At 36.1% G+C, this 20,857-nt stretch overlaps 1 protein-coding gene across 8 annotated transcripts in view; it reads right to left on the bottom strand.

Annotated features, from left to right (window-relative positions):
• The window catches only part of PCDH7 (protocadherin 7), a 291,240-nt gene that overhangs the window by 233,372 nt on the left and 37,011 nt on the right, over positions 1 to 20,857 (bottom strand). For 5 of the 8 annotated variants that reach the window (XM_064449263.1, XM_064449264.1, XM_064449265.1 and 2 more), the window contains one exon: positions 2,740 to 2,799. The exons of the other annotated variants lie outside the window; for them this stretch is intronic. In XM_064449263.1, coding sequence (XP_064305333.1) covers positions 2,740 to 2,799 — 60 coding nt within the window. The remainder of the gene's footprint in view (positions 1 to 2,739; positions 2,800 to 20,857) is intronic. 8 annotated transcript variants of the gene reach the window in all.

Below are 20,857 nucleotides of genomic sequence, written 5' to 3'. Positions count from 1 at the left end.
GAAAGTAGAATGTCACTTGTCACAAATAGGCTTTCACTCCCTCATTCTGACAGAAAAAGACATTGCCCAGCAATGAAGCAACTGTAGGAGGCACAGTGGAAAGAAATTGTTGAAAAAAGCTATATCACCCCTTGTAATTCTGAAACTCCCAGTGTCTTGCAAGTTGATGTCACACAAGAAAAAAACCTTCATTTGGTCTCCCACTGTTTTGCTGACCTTTCCCCATTGGTGTTGTAGCAGGAGGCAATATAAAAGTGCTTTTATTCCATACAAATTGCTTGGCTGCTAAGCTCTGTGAAATCTGAAAATTACAGTAGTTGCACAATATTTTTCAAAGATCCTCTCTTGGTAATTGCTTCTGACCAGAAAATTAAATGTAGAAGAATGAAATTGCAAGGAACACAGAAGACACAATTTTGATTTCGTTCCTGGTTGCAGAATAGTTTTATTGAAATACAGAGTTGCTGTATCTGAGATAAGAATCTGACCAGAGGTCCTTAACATTTCTCTTTACACTTTCCAAGTTAAACTTTTTTTACTTACTAAGATAACGTCTATATTCAGAAAAAGGCTGAACATTTCACAAATATATTTGCATACTTAATGCATTTATTTCTGCAAAATGTTACATTAAATATTTTTTTTTGTCATTTTTCCTCATCTTTAAGCTTTGCAACTGCTCTGAACTCATGAAATATGGTCAGCGGATTGCAGGTATTTCATATGCCATTTCTAACCATCTGCTGAATTAAAGGAAAGGGCTAGAAAATGCAAAAGAAACAATCTGTATGACGATTTTTCTGACAAAGCTGTCGGTACTAATTTTTATAGGTTCTTTGATATTCCTGAACAATCCATCCCAGCTGAAACCAATGCTTTTCTTGATCTCTTTTGTATCTTTTTCCTTCTCATTCCTGCATGTTTTAACCTTAATCTCCTTTCTCTCTGTATTTTATTAATTTCCATAGCTTTCTTTTAAGCAGAATTACCGAAGGTCTCAATTTGTTCTCCTTTCAATGAGTTCCAGAGTAGCAGTGAAGGTTAAATAAAAAAAAGTACATGTAAAAAACCCAAATCAATTCAAAAATGAAAGAATTGATTTTTTTTATTTTAATTTTGCTCATTGATTTTGTTCACAGAAAACAAAATCAATATAGTAACAGTATACAGACTTTGAAGTTTAATAATATATCCCTGTACAATAAAGAGGTCAAAACCCCTACTGTATCATAAATTTCTCCACTTGGAACTAATTACTACAAGTGGAAAAAAATGGCAGACTACCATTTTTGAAGGAATAGACACAAAGGGTGAGCTAATTCAGACATAAATTCATAACGATCAGGAGAGAAAAAGTGTTTTTCAGCATTGTTGTTCATACAGTTGAAAAGCCATATTATGAAGGAAGGCAAGTGATAATATACACTTTAGTTGCAAATATAATACAGTCTCCTCACACAGTTATACCAGCTTTACATCAGAAACTTGAATGGGCTGAAGTTATGCTTTATTGATAAGAAAAAGTGCTGGCTGAAACTTTATTAATACTTAAAATAACCTCTTTTGTTGTTTCTTATGATGAAGATGAAGGATATTAATGAATAAATTATTTAGGAGAAAATATTCAGCCTTTCCTTTTGCTAAATCGTAAGCTGATGTACTATATAGTGTAATATCCAAATATATATAAAATAAATATAAAAATCGATACAGGTATATATAAAATAGGAGTTGGCACTACAGTCTTTGTCTTTATATGATGTATATAGCTTAATAGTGACTGCAGAGTCGGAGGTTTTCCCTACATGTGGCTTTGATATTGGCAATTGTACAATCCTTGACACAATTGTTCTAGTCTTGAATGCTCTAGCCAAGTGAAATAACTTGTGTTTAACAACAAAATTGTACGCGCATGTATGAGTGACTGTTGATTTCCCTATTCACTGGTAGAGTCATTTAGCATGTTTTGGTTTCTTCTCTGTATCTACCTCAATTTCCTTGTAGAGCCATTTTTCTCAGCAAAATCTGAAGCACCCAAGACTGCTTCCCCTAATACCTGCCCGACCTGTCTCATGTCCCCAAGTAGTACAAAGATTTTAAAATTCTAAGACCATATTTGGATTTCCATAAATTCAGTCCTGAGGTATAAAATTTCTTCTTTGTTTATCTAGCACATCATCAGGGTGGTTCATTTGTTTTCAGGAAACCACAAAAACTTCCTTGATGCAAATACTGAAAATTCAATCTTGTTCACGCTCATCTCCCGGTTACTAATTGAAGCAATCAGCTAATCAAATTTCAGTCCTTTCGAAGACGGAACAAAGCAGAAAACGGTGAGTTTTTTCATCCTATTCATACTCCTAAATAAGATGGTATTTGATCCTGTTCCTCTACTTATGATCATTTCTGCTTTCCAAACCTTTCTCACACACCATTTGCTTTTCTGGTTTGGAGTCTTGACTCTGTTTAATACCTCTCCAAATGCATCCAAAATGTAATCTGAATCTCTTGTTTTCAGGGTTTTTTGAAAAAAAAACAATATAAATCATTTTTATTTTCTCTCTTTTTTTTTTTTTTTTAAATAGCTTTGCTTTCAAGGTCCACTTAGTTCTGCAGTAACCCTGCCCCCTGGGAATCAATTTCTTAACATGAGAGTAAAGAAAGTTCATGTATTTTGTGATCCAACACCCCTTAGAGTTGGAGTTTCATTTCATAAATAATTCACTTACGAGCACATACATTCATTTTACATGATTCCTCAATATGGCCAGGGTGCTGCGTAGTCTGCACTGTATCCACCTACAAAAAATACAAAAATATATGTCTGCTTATCGGGATGTGAGTAGGGTTTGACTAACCTAGTCCTGTATCACGGACCTTATAAGTGAGCAAAAAGATGTCTCTTCTTTCCCTTAGGTCCAAACATACTCCTTAAAATAACTCTTTGGCAGTGAAAACAGTTAGAATAGTGTTACATAGTGTTTAAGAAAAAGAAGGAATTAAATTAACTATGTCTAGGAACAGGATAGTTTTAAATCATCGAGACATTGTAGTGATTTTTACGGTCTTCCTTTTCTTACCTATCATTACTGCAGACAGAGTAAAAAAATAATAAAAATGTTTCATGTATCAGTGACAAGCATAACTTTTCTCTGTGAAGTGATGGGATAAATACCGCAGTAAGTAGCTAATAATATCAGATAGTTGAAAGAAGCAAAGAACAGGATTTCATAAAAAAACAGACGGGCAACTCTTCTTCCCCCCCCAAAATAAACATGAGTGAGCGAGCCAGTTTTGGAGGGCAATATATAGCATACGATGACAATTCTGTGAACATCTAAGTTATTCAAAATGCGAGCTATCAACTATTATGCTACAAGGTGGACATAAAGAAAATGGAGAACTAGAGGAAAACATGCTTCCTTTGAATCTCTTTGATCAATACGTTTATGAAGGAAATGAGACACTAAAGAGATATTCCCATCTACTGATAAAAAGTGAAGGTTTCTGTCCAATACATTCTTCAAAAACAGTCCTTAAGATGTCACTCAGAAGCGGGTCATCTACATGAACAACATTAACCCATTATGTGTTGGTTACCTAACATCTTTGGTTGGCATTCACTAGACAGTCTTTTCAGCTTCTCCGGTATTTTTGTATTATTAATAATTTATTTTACATCACTCACTACTAAGCCCTTATTTTCCAACATTTTAATGAATCACTTCCTCTAATCTATTACACACACACAAAGTTAAAACCAAATTACACAAGTGTAGGATAGCAATGTCAAGCATCTCTACAAAGCAGCTTTTGCTCTATGAACATAATCCATAAAAGACTCCCAAATGTCCTCAAATAAGTAACGTCTGTTCCTCAATCTAAATATGATCTTCTTACAGAAAGCCATCTGGGACAAGCAAGCAAAACATTCTGCTTTGGTTGCAGAAGAAATGTATTTATGCCTCAGTAAAATTCTTCATCATCATCAATCCAATTATATGCAAATTTCTTTGCTCAGTTTCCACTGTCTGAGCTTGAATAAACAACAAAAATACTAAACTGGCCCAAAAGATTTTGCAGAAATATAGGTAATGCACCTATCTACCTGTCTTGATCAATATATCTCTCTACATATTATTTAAGTACATTGAGTACCTCAGAGTTGTTAACTTCAACAGTTATTCAAATTCATATAAAAAATAAATTTTGCTAACTTTAAGGAGAATGCATTCACTGGAATAGTAGACTTGTCCAGTATGCAATCAACTGAGATCTCCTACCATGTATTTTAAGTATCTTTCTGCAAGATATAAACACAATTGTGAGCATTTGGTGCATTCATAAGGTATTTCTGAGGTCAAAAAGGTTCATAAATATAACAGATTTCTTCTATAATCAGACCTCTCTTCTACGACAGATACTCGTGCTATTTTTTCTGTTAACAAATCAAATCATAAATCTATGCAAGAGAAAAGCTAAAACGAGCAAAAACAATTACCTGGCAAATACTAGACAAAACGTTGAATCTTTGTATCAAAAATGCAATGTATTATATCCTCACAAATTCAGATAATCATGGCAGTCTCAGTGTGTGTGTCTATATTACCTGCTGATGCATTATAAAAAGGGAAGGATGAAAGCGCAATTTGTTGTGCCTCTCCACATTGCACCTTAACGAGCAACAAACTTTGTACCACTTGCCAATCTTAGACATACACTGTGCAGACACAGAGAGCAAACTGATGGAGGGCCTTGCATCTGCGTTGCAAGTGCTATGCACCACATGACACCCTGAAGACAGTGCTGGAATGAAGACAATGCTTCAAAAGGATCAGTGGTGCACTTAAGCATGTACAGCAGGACTCCAAATATAGACTCAAATCAAATTCACACACAAAAAAACCCTTCCTGTGCTCTGTATAATTAATGTAGATGCATCTATACATCATGATGGAAGGAAAAAATTAGAATTTTTTTTCTCCTTTTCTAAATTTCTGTGAAAGAAGCTGCTGTTTTCCTCACTCCTCTATGGCAGGTGAAGAATCTTGCTAACTTCCAGGAAATTTATATTACTTGTTGCTCCTCCCATTTCCTGGCATGAAAATGCACATACACCAAAGAGTTAAATGAAGAATGGGGAGTCACTACCTCAGTTTTCATGAGAAAAATGCTTGCAGTTCTCCTCCAATCCAGTCCATAACACTGAAATACAGGCCTGGAAGTGTCTTATTACATACTGAGTCCAGTTTCTGTTTACAATATGCATAATATCACATATTTCCTTTATAGGTTAGAATCTTCCTGCATGAATAGTTCCATGGGAAATTTGTTCCAGAATTGCAATGCTGCAGTATATAAATGTTATTGTAATAAAACCCCCAAGTTTATTCATGGGTATTTATACCTGTTTATTCTTTTCCTTAACTTACATATTCATTGCCATTGGGAAGTGAACTTTTAGTATTATTGATATATATTTGCTATTATATTATATTTTTTCATTCACTGAGAAGCCACACTTTAACAGAGTATAGATGATCACAGCCACAACATATTGCTACAAACTCAGAATCATTAACTTCCACAAGCACCTTTTTATCATTGATTTTTTTTTGCCATTCATCTCACTTTATTCTTAACACTAAATCTGTGTCTGTAAATACGTTATGATTGCCATATATATTATATATTGGTCTGACTGATGTGTGTGTATTACTAAAAATTTGAGACATTACAAGTTTCTGCAACATTCAACATGTCTTAAACGGAACTGAAAGGCAAAACATGCTCATTTTTGCCCACTATAGCAAATGCCAGATAAAAATATAGCTCCACAGATTTCCTGTTACATTTCACAAGATGCTTCTAACCTATTTTTAAACTTCTTTTACACACACAACTTCATTTTCAGTTTGTGACAGAAATCAAAATAGGATACATGGAACTATAGGAAGTGTATTGAATATATTTCCTTAGAATATACATGTTGAATAAGGAATACTAATTCTCGTATTCTTAAACAAACAAAAAAAAATCAATCAATAAACAAAATATTCAATATCTTTATGTTGTGCCATTTGTACAATATTTGTGAATTGTTAAAGGCCGTATATAGGGTAAAAAAAATAGGCAAACTGAAACTGATGAAAAGTTCATCTGAATAAGAAATTAATGGAGTCTGCTACATATGATCACAGAGATGCACAGATTTTTGTCATGAGATTTTCTGTAACAGTTATGGTCTAATTTAGTATAAGAAAACCTATTAATCATCCTGATGATCAAAGTTTAAACGCAAAAAAAAATAAATCAACTTAAAAGGGTAACACACCTAGATTTAGTACACAGTTTAACATTACAGTATTCTCATTTAAACTTACTTAAATTCAAGTTGCCATATTCTTAACTATCTTGCATCAGCTTATTCTAGTTTTACAACTTCATTGTGGCTACTGCAGACTCCTGCATGTTAGGTAAAAGGTAAATCAAGTCCATCAAAAATAATCTTTTACTTCATAGCAAAAACAGAACAATAAACAAATTATCATTTTAACCCATCATTACAAGCTTAAAATTGATAAAATAATCATGTATCATTCATTATCTTTACAAACTCTCTGTTTTATTGATTTCCTGCTCACACTATGCCTGTGAATGAATTTTGAACATTTAGGCATCTGGTGAATCCCACCACTTCCTATTATTAGGATATTAGGATTATGTTCTGTTCATAGTCACACTTTGCAGTAATACCATGATGTATCAACCACTCTTCATGTTAAGCACCAGGGGACTGCTGGCTCACAAAGGTAGTGGTTAGAGATGGAAAGACTGTGTCCACGCCATTGCCCTGAAATTAATTCATTCATCCCCACAAACTAAAGAATTTATATCTTAGAAATCAAAAAATCACATACATGTAACTGTTTAGCAATCAGTTCTTTCTAAAAAAATCCAAAATGTTGTAAAATAAACATAAACATATACCTTCTGCTAGTAATAGGTAGGAATGAAAATCATAATATGAAATATCCCATTTAACTCTCTCATCTACTCTCGCACAAGCGCTGTAATAATAAAAATGTTGCAAATTTAATGCTACTTACTACAATGCCTTGCAATTCCTGAAGCAGACAAGTGTTTTCATTACAATCCAGTAAAATGATATTATTGTTCTATTTTCAATACATATACATTGACTTATCTCAGGTAGACAGTGTTCAGAAATATAACTAACTTGTTAATAGTTTTTTGAAGGCACAGCATGCAATAATGTAGTATCAATCTACCTAAAAAGTCTCAGTAATGCAAACTTCCATATGGTTTGCATATTACTTCTGTAATACGTTTATTAAAATCCTGTCACCTTACCCTACAGAACTAATGCATTAAGAAGCACTGTAGTAATAAGAAAGTTACCTATTTCGGTTATTTATTACAATCTTAAGCCAGCAACAGTGTGGACTTCCTTGAAAACTAAGTAATGCTATTATGTCAAGAAAAAAAAAGGCTCACAGAAAAGCAGAACAGCAAGTACTGATATCCTTAGATGCCTCTGGTGCTGCTCTTTAAACAGCTTTCACAATGTAGCTTGATCTTGGTGTAGATAATGCTACTAATAGTTTAATCCATCATTAAGAAACCAAGGCATGAAAAGCCTGGCCTACGTTTTGTTGTTGTTTCTTTTCTTTTTTTCCTTTTCTTAGGAGTACAGGAACACCCTGGAGGGAAAATACCTGTATAATTCTTTTTCTAAACTGATGAAGTTCCATTTCAAAACTAACAAGATTTTTTTACATCACCTCAAACCTCCAGAGGGTTGAAATATTTTTTTTCAATTTCTAGACTAAGCATATAATGGTATATTAATTGCTATTATATCAACATTGTTCTTTAATACTTTTTGTCAGTATTTATTCCAGATATTTTTAGGAAGAGCAATCAAATCTCTCACCACTTACTTTCCTAACATTCAGAGTTACATGTAGCAGTGGCTTAAATCCAGACGGCAGGAATAGTTACCACCCTCATGCATCTGCTCCACCCTTCTGATGGGCATTAAAGCCTTCAGGGAAGGGCTATATGATATGACTATGAATGAGCTCATGTACTATTGCAGTCTTCAGCTCGGTGTACTAAAGTAAAAGAATTTCAGTTTTGGTTTACCCTAAGATACCAGGCAGTGGTTAACCAAGTGATTCAAAGAAGGTTCAAGTATTCGTGCCTTCAGGATAGTAACAACTTCTGCCATCCAATTTTAGCCTGCCACAGCATGTCTCTCAGAGCCGTAAGTCTGAATAAGCAAAGCCCTTTTAGTCATGTCTCGCACAGCTGACTCTATATTCCATGGTTTTTTAACAAGTCTTTCTGAATCTTTAAATGTAAGCTTAATTTTTCCTGAAAATGGCTGACCAGAATAATATATAACGATTTTCAGATGAAGTCTCACAAATGACTCCTTGAATGACCATTTCTCTCACAGCAGCACACAACTTGATGCAGCCTTATTTTGCAGAAAAAAAAATTTGCCTGTGTCACACTGGTGCTCATAATAACTCTGCCTAATTCATTAAATTTTCCTCTTTTTCTACTGCTTCCGTCTCATTATTTCCTAACTCAATTTACAACTTGTCTTGTTCTTGCTATTTTGAGTTATTAAGTTTCATTTTCATTGCTACAGTCTAAAAAGTTTTCTAGTCCTTCATCTAGTACAGTCTAATCCTCACCCAAATTCATTATATTTATCATATTTGTTTCATATTCAAGTTTCATTATTACGTTTGCACTCTGTGCACAAAGGTTAAAATATGAAGCAAAATCAGTCTTAAGACTGATGCTTGACTTGAGGGAGTAACTTTCTATTTATAACACTTAATCTTTGCAACAATACAAATTGTCATCTCATTTTAGTGACTTTTGTAATTCCTCCAGTATTACCCATCTTCCTCAGGTGTACAGATAATTTCCCAGGTGGCACAGTATCAACTGCTTGCTGAAGTCCAAAGAGAGAGATTACTGCATTTTCTTTATCTAGGAAAGTGATTATCTTTTCCAAGGAAGGTATCCGATTGGTTTGTATGAACCCTTGCAGTAAAGCTGTTTTCAACTTCTATTTTATCCCATATGAGCTATGAAGTTGATCAGGGGACTGGAGCACCTCCCTTATGAGGAAAGGCTGAGACACCTGGGTTTGTTTAGCCTGGAGAAGAGAAGACTGAGGGCAGGGGGAGATCTTACCAATGCTTATAAATATCTAAAGGTTGGGTGCCAGGCGGATGGGCCGAGACTCTTTTCAGTGATGCCCAACGACAGGGCACAGGTTGGAACACAGGGAGTTCGACCTGAACATGAGGAAAAAGGTCTTTCCTGTGAGGGTGCCAGAGCAGTGGCACAGGCTGCCCAGGGAGGGTGTGGATTCTCCTTCCCTGGAGACATTCAAACCCCTCCTGGACGCGTTCCTGTGCCCCCTGCTCTAGGTGTGCCTGCTCAAGCAGGGGGGTTGGACATGATGATCTCCAGAGGTCCCTTCCAACCCCTGCCATTCTGTGATTCTGTGAAATAGCAAGCTGATACATCTATTGCTTACTTTGCAATGTCAAATATTACTTTTTATCTCATGGGCATAACTGACTTCATAGGAATGCTTTACACTTCATCCCATTAGAGACACTGAGCCAGTAATCCCTGTTCAATATAGACCCTTCTACTATATCTGGGCTATAGCAGGCTTCAGGGGCTTCTCTTGCTTCTTGCTGCCCTACCCCACACCTGCCCTTGCTTCAAGGTAGGCAAGCAGGACACTGACTAGAGAGGAGAATAAATGCAATAAAGCTGAGCGGAGCTGAGGCTGCCTGAGCATCAAGAGACCTGCTGTTCATTCCCAGGTGGATAAAACTCCAGCTGTCAGGCAGCAGAGAGAATTATGCCAAAGGCACAGTAGGGCTCTAAAGGTAGAGTGTCACAGAGTGGCCAAAACTAAAAGAAAGAGTTATGCAAATAAGTGAGAGGGAAAGATGTAAGGTGGGGGTCGGGGAGTGGGGCTGGGTTTAACTGCTTTATACAGGATCCTTAGGCATGGAATGGCCAGGACATTCCTACCAGCCTTTATATCAAATTCCAAAGTACAATTAGGTATCGCTCTTGCTCTAGAAAACTCACTGGTCATGGCAACACCCCACCGTGTTGTAGTAAAAAAGAAAAAAAAGGCAAAAAAAATTAAGCAAGGCCACTAAGAAAATACGTCAGAAGACAAAAGTAAGCACTGTTACCAGTCTATCACCAATTTAAAAGGAAACAGCCCATCGTTACTATGACATTTCTTTTAGATGAGCATAGATTGAATGCACTATTTCAACAGATCACAGAAAGCATGGATGTAAAACACAGATTCATAAGATGGCATTTAAAGATGAGTATTGTCCAGTAGACAAAACCTGAAATTAGGTTTCCTGAATCCCTCTTCAGTGTACCTCCAAGTTGTAGTCAAAAGGTTTGTAAGTTACTTCATACATTCATCTAAATACTCAAGATACATTATGGAAGCATCATAATGATGAGCTAAGTTTATAAAGAAAGCAGTGATCTTTAGATACTATGTTATATATATGCAAAATACTATGGAAATTTTTATACTGACAGTGTAAACTTGTTTGTATTGTCAACTGTTCACTTTCTTAAAATTAAGTTCAAAACAAGAGGGCTGTTTGTATGTATGTCTTCTCTTTCAAAGGAAACACAAATTCCATGCTTCTAGTCAGTTGCAACTTTTGAAGTCCTTTATCAATGAGCAGTATGGTGTTTCCTAACAAATGAGAACTTATTTCATAGTCTGTCTTATGAGCACAGTGTGGTAGATTGGTTTAATTAAAGTCTGTCAAATTATCATAAGGATTTTACATTCTGCAAATAATTGCTTTTTCTCCTCTATTCACTTTTTCTTAATGGAAACAGAGAAAGTTGGTTTTATCTTTAATATATGATGTAGAACAAAGGGAAAAGAAGAAAGAAAAATGAGTAGTTAACAGTGACCTTTAATTTCTTGGGCATCATTTTACGTTAAACCTAAAATGATCAAAATTAAGCTAGATTTGACAGTAGTTATGTATGTGAAATTACATCATGTATCCAAATCAGACTATCACTCTAACAGTACACATCTGAAAGCCCCTGAACAGTGGAATGCAACAGAAGTTGCATACAAATGTTTGTGAGATCAGTTAAAACACCTCACATTAGACTGCACTCTAGTGATCCAAACATAGCTTATTTTGCATGCTTACAGATATTAGGTCACCATTAATCCTTTTGTTCATAAATTCTTCACCACAAACTGATTTATGTACAGAACTGGTACATGGGAATATGGAATTAACACTATATGATGTTTTGGTTTAGGGGTTTTAGTTTGTTTGTTTGTTTTTTTTAATCAAAAATAAAAAGCACCTTTTTCCAGTGAAACAGCAAGATGCTTACTTTAGGACCCAAAATCAGTCTTAAGTGAGTCTCCACTTCTTTCATATTAAATTACATCTAATATGCAGTGTGTGCATACTGTGAAAAGACTTACTTTATCAATGTAAATTAAGAAGCTGCCCCTACTCATCATATTACCAGCTATAGTACTCATTAGTATGACAGGTGAGAACGACCTACCCCCTATTTCGGGGTGGAGGGAGGGGTGGAATAAAAAATATTTTTCCAAGTATGATTCTGGAGACACATGTACACCAATGAAACTATGAGTAGTCTGGCTGGCAAGCAGAGTACAGCAGCCAAGGTTGATCGGTGACAATTCAAGATATTTATTTCAAATAGAAGCATGCGTCAGAAATTAACAACAGGTGCACACTTCATGTATATTATAATTGGTTTTCTGCATCACAGTGTAACATTTTACAAATGAAAGGCTTCTCTCTCTTCAAATAGCAAGAGTACTGAGCTGATTTCATCTTAAAAGTTGCATAACCTTTTTCCTGACACCTTTTCAGTAGTTATTTCTTCTAATTTGAGTCCTCCTGTAATCAGGATGACCACAAACAGAAACCTTTGTGGAGAGATTTCTAAATTATTTTGAAAGACATCTTTCTGTAGTTAGCTATCACACACTGGTGCACTGAAATGCTGAAAAACAACCAGCATGTGTTACAAGATAAAAAGGAAAGCCCAACTATCATTTTTTCCCAATCTTCTATCTGCAAATGATATGGAAGTACCAGCTCTGTAAATTAAAGGAAACTTGTTAGAAACACACAGAAACCACTCAGTCATTGTGCAGTTATTCCAGGCCTCTCAATCTCTCCACTTAGGAGGTGACTATTCACCTTTCCCTGTGAGAAGTACAGCAGCAGAACCCTACTTAAAACTGCCTGTTCACAAAATATTTGGAAAAATTGTGTAACTACTGAGCAGAGTTAAAAGAAGCAACTTTAACAGTTAAAGTTTTCCAGTTACAGGTTTCTTTATTATTTTCAAAGCTGTGAGATGGCTTAGCTTCTTCAGGAAAATGGGACGCCTTTGGAGTCCCTTTTCTTAAAGCCTTCATGTCATATCAGGGGGAAAAAAGTAAAAATTAGTGGTTACTCTCCAGCTTCTGGCTTTCAAGTACAACAAATACAATCAAATACATTGCTTAGGTCCAAGACAAAAATTCTGCTTTGCAGGAAGGAAAATATTTCAACAGGAACTCAAGAAATCTAAGGCTGTAGATTTTTTGCTTGGGCCTCCTAAATTTAAAATAATGCAAATTCTTTTTGGGATATTGTAGAGGGGACTACAAGGAGGAGGAAAGTATCTATGACAGGCGTTAGTATAATAGAGTAGCTAAGCCCTTGTTTTTTGAGCAGACTACCAAAGACAACTGATTCATTGTGGAACACAAGGAAAACAGCAGCAAGAGGAACCCTGGTGTCTCCCTGTCTGTATCTGCACAGAGTGTGGGTATGACACTGGGGTAGCTTTTACTTTGTGGAAGGTGGGGTCTACCCTCAACTGACCTTTATAAACATTAGTAAAGTCCTTCCATGTATTATTTCTCTTCTGCATTAATGGTGAAGGGAATGCACGCTATGACCAAGTCTGGTGTCACAACAAAATGAAGCAGGAGAGAACTATACACTGGACATACACTGCACAGTTAGTGGGATGAACAGAAACTTTATCGTGAGCAATTATATCTGCTCAAGTAGGAAGAGCCATGTTCAATAAACCCTTCCCCCTCTCCCCCTTTTAAGGTTGGTCTTTTTAAAAAATTTCTGTGAGGATGCTTGTTAACACTCAAGATGATTGAAACAAGCAGGCCAGGTCACCTTCCTTATTCTTGACCCACAGAATTGTAGCAGAAATCCATGAAACTGAGAGGGAGTAAAGTAAAAGTCACTGAAATAAGCCTTATTTCAATTTTCCTCACTACTTTTTATGTCTGGTGGCATCAGGCAGGAGAAAACTGCATTCTTTCTAACAGTGGCCAGGTGTTGGAGCAAAGACATGCAGTCATATATGAAACACGGTTACAAAATACATTCTAAAACAAATTTATGGCTTACCTTAGAGGGTTTCAACCATGTAAATAAGTGGCAAGGAGCTATTACCACCCTACTAAACAGATGGATGACATGTCAAAAATCTGGCACAAACATCTTATTATTTATTTTAAAACAAAGTATTGTGAAATGTTTAGAAAACCTGATCTGACCAAAATATCCTCCTGATTTGATTCCTAAAATATAATTTGTTACTGTAATTAGTTTGAACACAAAACTTTCTAATTTCTGAGCAACAACATATTTCTGAAGAATATACTTCATTTCAGTCTCACCTTACTAGATTTTACTTAGGTTTTCACTATGTAACTATGCTTCATGATTCAAAACTGTTTAGAGATAACAATTAAACCAAAAGAATCATGCTCCTCACAGTGTGTTTTACATTTACTAAGTCAGTGTTCCCCCTTATGCTTTTAAGGATGGGGGGGGGGGGGGGAAGTGGTGCATCTTCAAGGAGTGCAGACATTTTAGATATACTTGATTTACTCAATTTGTTTTAAGTTGAAGAGTGAAAAGGAATCTTTGACAAAACCATCATCTTTAAAATATGGTGATATTTCATTTTCCCCCTTCTGCACCGTTTACATTGCCTGCAACTGAAATATTTCCAGTAGTCATTGTGTCCAGCTTTTCAGAGTTGTCACTTCCTAGCAAATCTGCTTAAGCAAAGTACTTACATTGTTCAAAAACAGACCAAACATATAATATAAAATGCTTTCTATACTTCTTTGCAGGACAACTGATATTCAAGCACACAAAACAGAAAGAACACGCAAATATCTGGAAGTTGAGTTCTATAGACTCTTTTAAATCCATAAATCTGGTACTCCCATGATTAGTTTCCAAAAACGCCTAGAATTAGCTCACTTCTTTTGCCTTAGATGATTTTTTTCTGCACAATAATTATAATCAACACAATACAATCATACAATAATCAAAATGCTATTTCCAAAGAAAAACCTCTCCAGGCCATTAAAACTAAAAAGAACACTTCACCTGAGGACAGGAAAACAGAAGACGATCATTTTTAACCCCCTCTAGTCCACAAGCTCTTTTGGTCAGCATTTGATGCCCTGCAAAATTGCTACAGCTTTACACTTATGGGCCTTTAGCCCACAGTATAAAAAAACAAACCCTGTATGCTGAAATGAACTACACTGACAAAAGTTAAGATCTTTGCCTAGGATATCTATTACACTTTGCAGAAAAGAAAAAAAAGGTATAAAATAAAATTATCCTTTTAAGAGTGATTTTTAAATTCTGGGTGTCAAGAACTTTTACAGATGACAAACTGCAGAATAGTTTTAGTTGTTACAGGTCAGTAAGCTAGTTCCTGAAACCTTTCTAAGATTTTCTGATTTTATTAATTTAATTTCTGCATGATTATACAAAAAATCTTATTAATCTTTCAAGTTTATACATGAAGAATTATGTAAGACTATAGTTACTTCCACTGCTTTAGAAAGCTGGTCATGTTACAGGAAAGTCAGTGCTTCTTACTGCGTACAATTCAAATCCCAATACTCTGATGGCCCGTTAACACCAAGTATGTCACCCTTTAACACCGCAGAATCAATACACTGGAATGTCATGGTACCCTGATGGGCCACAAAGCCTCTATATACATTTATTAGACAAAGATTTTATATGACTTCAGAGAAGAAATGTGTCAAGTTAAAATCAATTTCAAGTTTCTCACTAAGAAGGAAATAGTCCTAGGTAAATAAAAGATTTTTTTCAAGTTCCACTCAGTCAAACACAGGAACTAAAAGAAGGTCAATGTCCTTTAAACATCCTCTTCTGAACAAGGACACTTGCATGTGCACACTGTTATAAATTCTCCCCCTCATTTTCAAGGTGGGTTTCTTTTTGACAGCTCTTTCCTACCCAGATCATCACCCACCCGCACCTTGCTGAGATCCCCTTTCAAGAAAGGATAAGAAAAATACAAATAAAACCTAATACAAATATTCTAATATAATCAAACAATAATATCCCAAAGCCTAGGTACAAAAAGCTCTTCTAAAGTTTATGTCATTCATTTTTTCACAAGATAAGTTAACTATTGGGTCTACTAAAAGGAAGATCAGACAATTTCTTACATTTTAAAAATGCCTCTGTAGCACACTCCAAAGAACTCAAGAGCAAGTTATTTACATTTCAGAAACAGTGGGAATTTGCAGGTGAGACAAAACCATTAGTATTTTCTCACAATTAATTCTTCAAAACATTTTTAGAATGAAAGACAAGAAGCATTGTTGATCATGTGCCTTCCATCCTTGTAGAGATGGATAAGCAACCAATCCAGGCCAATCTAAGATTCCCTGGATGCTTAACAGAAAAAGCATTTTTTAAAAAACCCTCCCTCAGCTGCTATGCAGCTGACAGACTAAAGAATACCCTCTTTCTTTAATCTCTGAATTTCAAAACTATGTCCATTTGCAGGTGACACCAAGCTGAGTCATGCAGTTGACACACGTGAGGGACGGAATGCCATCCAGAGGGACCTGGACAAGTTCAAGAAGTGGGCCCATGTGAACCTCATGAGGTTCAACAAGGCCAAGTGCAAGATCCTGCACCTGGATTGGGGCAACCCCCACTACCAATACAGGTTGGGGAATGAAGGGATTGAGAGCAGCCCCGTGGAGAAGGACTTGGGGGTACTGGTGGTTGGAAAGCTGGATGTGAGCCAGCAACGCACACCTGCAGCCCAGAAAGCCAACCATATCCTGGGCTGCATCAAAAGAAGTGTGTCCAGCAGGTTGAGGGAGGTGATTCTGCCCCTCTACTCTGGTGAGACCCCACCTGGAGCGCTGAGTCCAGGTCTGGAGCCCTCAGCACAGGAAAGACACGGACCTGTTGGAGCAGATCCAGAGGAGGGCCACAGAAATTATCAGAAGGATGGAACACCTCTCCTGTGAAGAAAGTTGGGGTTGTTCAGCCCGAAGAAAAGGCTCCAGGGAGACCTTACTGCAGCCTTTCAGTACTTAAAGGGGGCTTATAAGAAAGATGGGGACAAACTCTTTAGTAGGACCTGTTGCAACAGGGTAAATGGGTAATGGTTTTAAACTAAAAAAGGGCAAATTTAGACTAGTATAAGGAAGAAATTTTTTACAATAAGAGTGGTGAAACACTGGAACAAGTTGCCCAGAGAAGTGGCAGATGTTCCATCTGTGGAAACGTTTAAAGTCAGGCTGGACGGGGCTCTGAGCAACCTGATCTAGTTGAATATGTCCCTGTTCATTGCAGGGGCAGCTGGACAAGACGACATTTAAAGGCCCCATCCAACTCAAATTATTCTATAATTCTATGACTTTTTTTTCTTTCTATGGTTTCCTGGAACCCTGCATATCTCTAAGACCTTGTCAAAAAAAACACAGTACAGGCTTCAGTACATAAAATTTAACATCTGAGCTTTACTGCTCTACTAATTCCTAGAGAATAGATTAAGGTGATGTTATACAAAACTGTTCACTGCCTGCAAGGGAACTAGTCCATGAAAAATTTCTGAAAATATTGAACCAATATTGTCAGATCTAGCCCAGAGAGAAACAGAACAAAAATAAGTATTTCCACAGAGAGTAAGGAAGTTCTAAACCTATGTAGGCTTGATTACTTTCTAGACCAATAGGAAAGTTCCGTGTTACTGTTCGTTATATTTGTAATCACAAAAACCAAAAATTAATATGAATTTCATTGATCACCCTTTATATTTTTTATACACAGGTTCAGATTTCAATTTGTAACCTATTCACAACTATTCTGGACAAAGAATCATTTTATTTTTCTTTTTTTTTCTGAGTGCTATTTTAACCATTGATGCAAACATTTTTTGTGTGATGCCAAACATGCTATTTTCCAACTCACTATCCTCTACACCCTGCCATTTCTAAAGAATCATTACACACCTGCCCTACAAAGCTTAACGTCGCTGAGAAAGAAACAATGCATGTGTTCATCTGGAGCTGCATTTTCTAGCAATATACAGCACATATTGTGTCTCATCATAAAATTTTTAAAGTATTTTGCTAAATTATTTTCACTCTGCTCGTACAAATAGTCCTACTGAATTAAATGGAAGTGGTGATGCTGTAATTCCTACCACACTGCCAAAAACTAAACAAGGTGGTTTAGCAGCTTATGGCCCAGGCTTCCAAAAGTCTTTTGCAAGCCTGTATTAGACGTTCACAAAGGAACAGCGAACTAGATCACACACAAGTTGGCATCAACTAAAAATTTTGACACAGCATTCACTGAAATCCTGTAAGAAACACATAAGTTAAAGCAGCCACGAGTTATCAGACGAACCACCGAGTGCATTAATGACAGGTCTAGTTTGTTATTTTAGTTTTTGTGTCCTTAAGGAGCTTTCTACCTGTGGGATTACACATATAGGAAATTATACAGAAGAGATGTTAGTTTCTTCTCAATAATAAAATTACACCTTTAACAGTGAAAATATAACAGCAAGTTACTGTATTCAAAAGAAGAAAAGGATACTTGCAATATGTTTCCATTAAGGTACAGTAACTATTTAAATTCATAAAATAAAGGCTTACAAATCCATATGAAAATTATTCTCTCAGTTAAATGGCAATTGGACAACACAGATTAGCATCTATAAATAATTTATAAACCAAAATTCAAACTGGATTCTTATGAGTTTCAATTTTTTCTTAATTCTTAATTTCTCAATTTTTTCTTAATTCACTACATCTTTCAGTATAAAGCAAACTACTGCTGCTTAAATATGATTCTTCAATATTTTTTCACAAATATGACTCTTCAACTTATTAAAATATGTGAGAGAATAAAGTTATCAGTATTGAAGTTGCACTTAGCTCTTGCAGAGAAAAAAATTACATGTAAAACCTTTATTGTGACCTATGTTTTTAAGGTAGCAGCACAGACAGTGTTTCTCAGAGATACCAGCTGATGCCATGTTTTTTTCTCCAAAAATGTAAACTAAAATATTTAGCATCTCATGATATTTTTCTTTATGCTGGCATTAAATACTGTGATAGAATGATTTTGTGGAAGTCTGTCAACACAACTGCTGATATTCCTGTGTAACAGTACCCAAATTGAGGGGATTATCAGCAGGACTTCCCATTAATACATTAGTGAATGTCAATTTAAAAAGTCTGGCTCAAAAGAGGCAAAGCTGCCACTTTGCTGTGTGAAATCAATGCATTCCATCTCAGAAGCTGTTTCCATACATTCCTCCATTTCTCTCAATCAATGACATCCAGAACAAGTAAAGATTGAAAAAAAAAAGCTGAATAGTGTTTCTACATGCTTTAATAAAAAGTGAAAATTTCAAGCCATCTTGCTGATTTCCACCCAAACAATGGGTTTTAGTTGTAACTCTAGTCATGCAAACTGCATGCTGTGGGGGGGAAGAAAAAGAAAAAAAGAAAGAAAAAAAAACAACGCAGGAAGACTCCTGAGAATATTAACGTCCACGTGTTTTGCCTCTTGTGAAGCATTCAGCACACAAGATTTTCATTATTGCTACTTCCCCTGGATGCTTTAATATTTTCTATGACGTCTCTTACCAACTGACGAGTGTCTCTTAGCAGACGTTGCTGTGCTTAGTTCTAAGTCTCAGGAGAGTTAGGGTACTTTTGCCAATTAGAAATCAGCAAGTTGTTTAATTAACACACCCTTTTCATTAATGGTTTAACCCAAAGCTGACAAAGAGTCTTTGTTGCAACCCATGAACAAAGAAAGGAGTACTAATTAAACATCCTGAAGTTTCTAAAGGGATAGTTTCTTTCAGCACCCAAGGGATTGTCTGAACTCCTCAGAGGACCTCCAGAGCCTTCCAAGAGCACTTGGATTTTCTTATAGCTGTCCTGACTCGCTCAGGGGAAAAAAATAAAGAACACCAAAACCTGAAGTGTGAAGATTTTGGACACTTTTGATGCTTCAGAGTTAAGTTTGCATGAAGACAGATGTTCAAAGTCTTTTGATCAGACTAAAATACAACAGATTTTTACTTCATAGTAACACAAATCTGAACTCAAGGCTGGAAAACTGTTAGACATTACGCGGGAGCTAAACTGATGCAGCGGGGAAGAGGAAAGGTGATTCCCTGCACTGGGCACTGAGTACCTATCAGAGGGGTAAACAGAGAGGTCTGCCACAAATTTCTTCCTTTCTACATTCTTTCAGACTTTCTATGTGCATTTTTTTCACGTGTACATGATGTGTACATTTTCTTAAAATCAATTGGCCAAGCGAAGAAGTAACAGGCAAGGGTTTCTAACTGGAAGTGAGTTTGAACTGAGGGCTTCTGATGCAAGGCAACAAGTGGCTTTCCTGGAGACAGCTAGCAGTGATCTTTGCTTCAGCTGTCCACCCTACTGCCCCCTCACAGACCTCTACTCCCACTCTTGGAAAAGCAACACTGTTTTTGAGGCAGCTGCTTGCTAATAGCTGCAGTTTACAGCCTGGTATAGTAAGGCAAAAGAGCACTTATTCTTTAATGTCTGGGCTTCAACTTGCACTGATCCAGTACCTGCTGCGTGAGCAATTATACTGCCCAGGAGTGACAAAGGGATACACAGACACGAGTAGTAAGTGTCATAAAGTTAGATAATTGCACCCATGAATCAGGCCTCTAAGGCGGGGTGTGTATAAAGTGACTGTACATGGATTGTGTTTGGAGGATGCAGAAGCAGTATTACACTATTTTACTCTCCCTTATACCACAGTGTACTTTGCCACTTCTAAATCTGACACAAAGTCCAACAGAACAACAACAGAGGAAAACAAGACCAGACTTTGGAAAGCTGTCAGAGCAAAGGCTCAAAATACCAACCATCCAGACTTGCTTCACCTATCTTCCATCCTGTCTTAGTAGTGTAATATTTCATTAATCTTTTATATAGATTTATACATTTATTTCTATAGTAACCAGAAAATTAAGAAAACTCTTTTTTCTTCTGTATTTTATAAGATCAAACCTATGTGCTTGCTTGTTCAGAACCTGTATTCAGTTTCAGCCACTAAATTCAGGATTTTTGTCATAATGCCAAGGAATTATTTCTTAGATTCAGTCACATCCAAAGTTCCACAGATCCATCCATCATTACTTCACATCTAGCAAAAGACTAAATCCTGTGGACTACTGCCAGAGAGAAATGAGAATCAAATAAGTTTGCACCACAAAAATTTATCTAGTCTGTTTATTCAGTAATGGACCAGAATTTAGTTCATGAAATAGATTTAAAAATATTTATTTTGTGAAGCTTGCTTATAAATACCTTATGACAGGTATGTAGAAATATTTATTAATTCATTCTTTT

The sequence above is a fragment of the Phalacrocorax carbo genome, chromosome 4, assembly GCF_963921805.1.
Source record: "Phalacrocorax carbo chromosome 4, bPhaCar2.1, whole genome shotgun sequence".
NCBI classification, from domain to species: Eukaryota; Metazoa; Chordata; class Aves; order Suliformes; family Phalacrocoracidae; genus Phalacrocorax; species Phalacrocorax carbo.
This window is presented reverse-complemented; position numbering and strand designations above follow the sequence as displayed.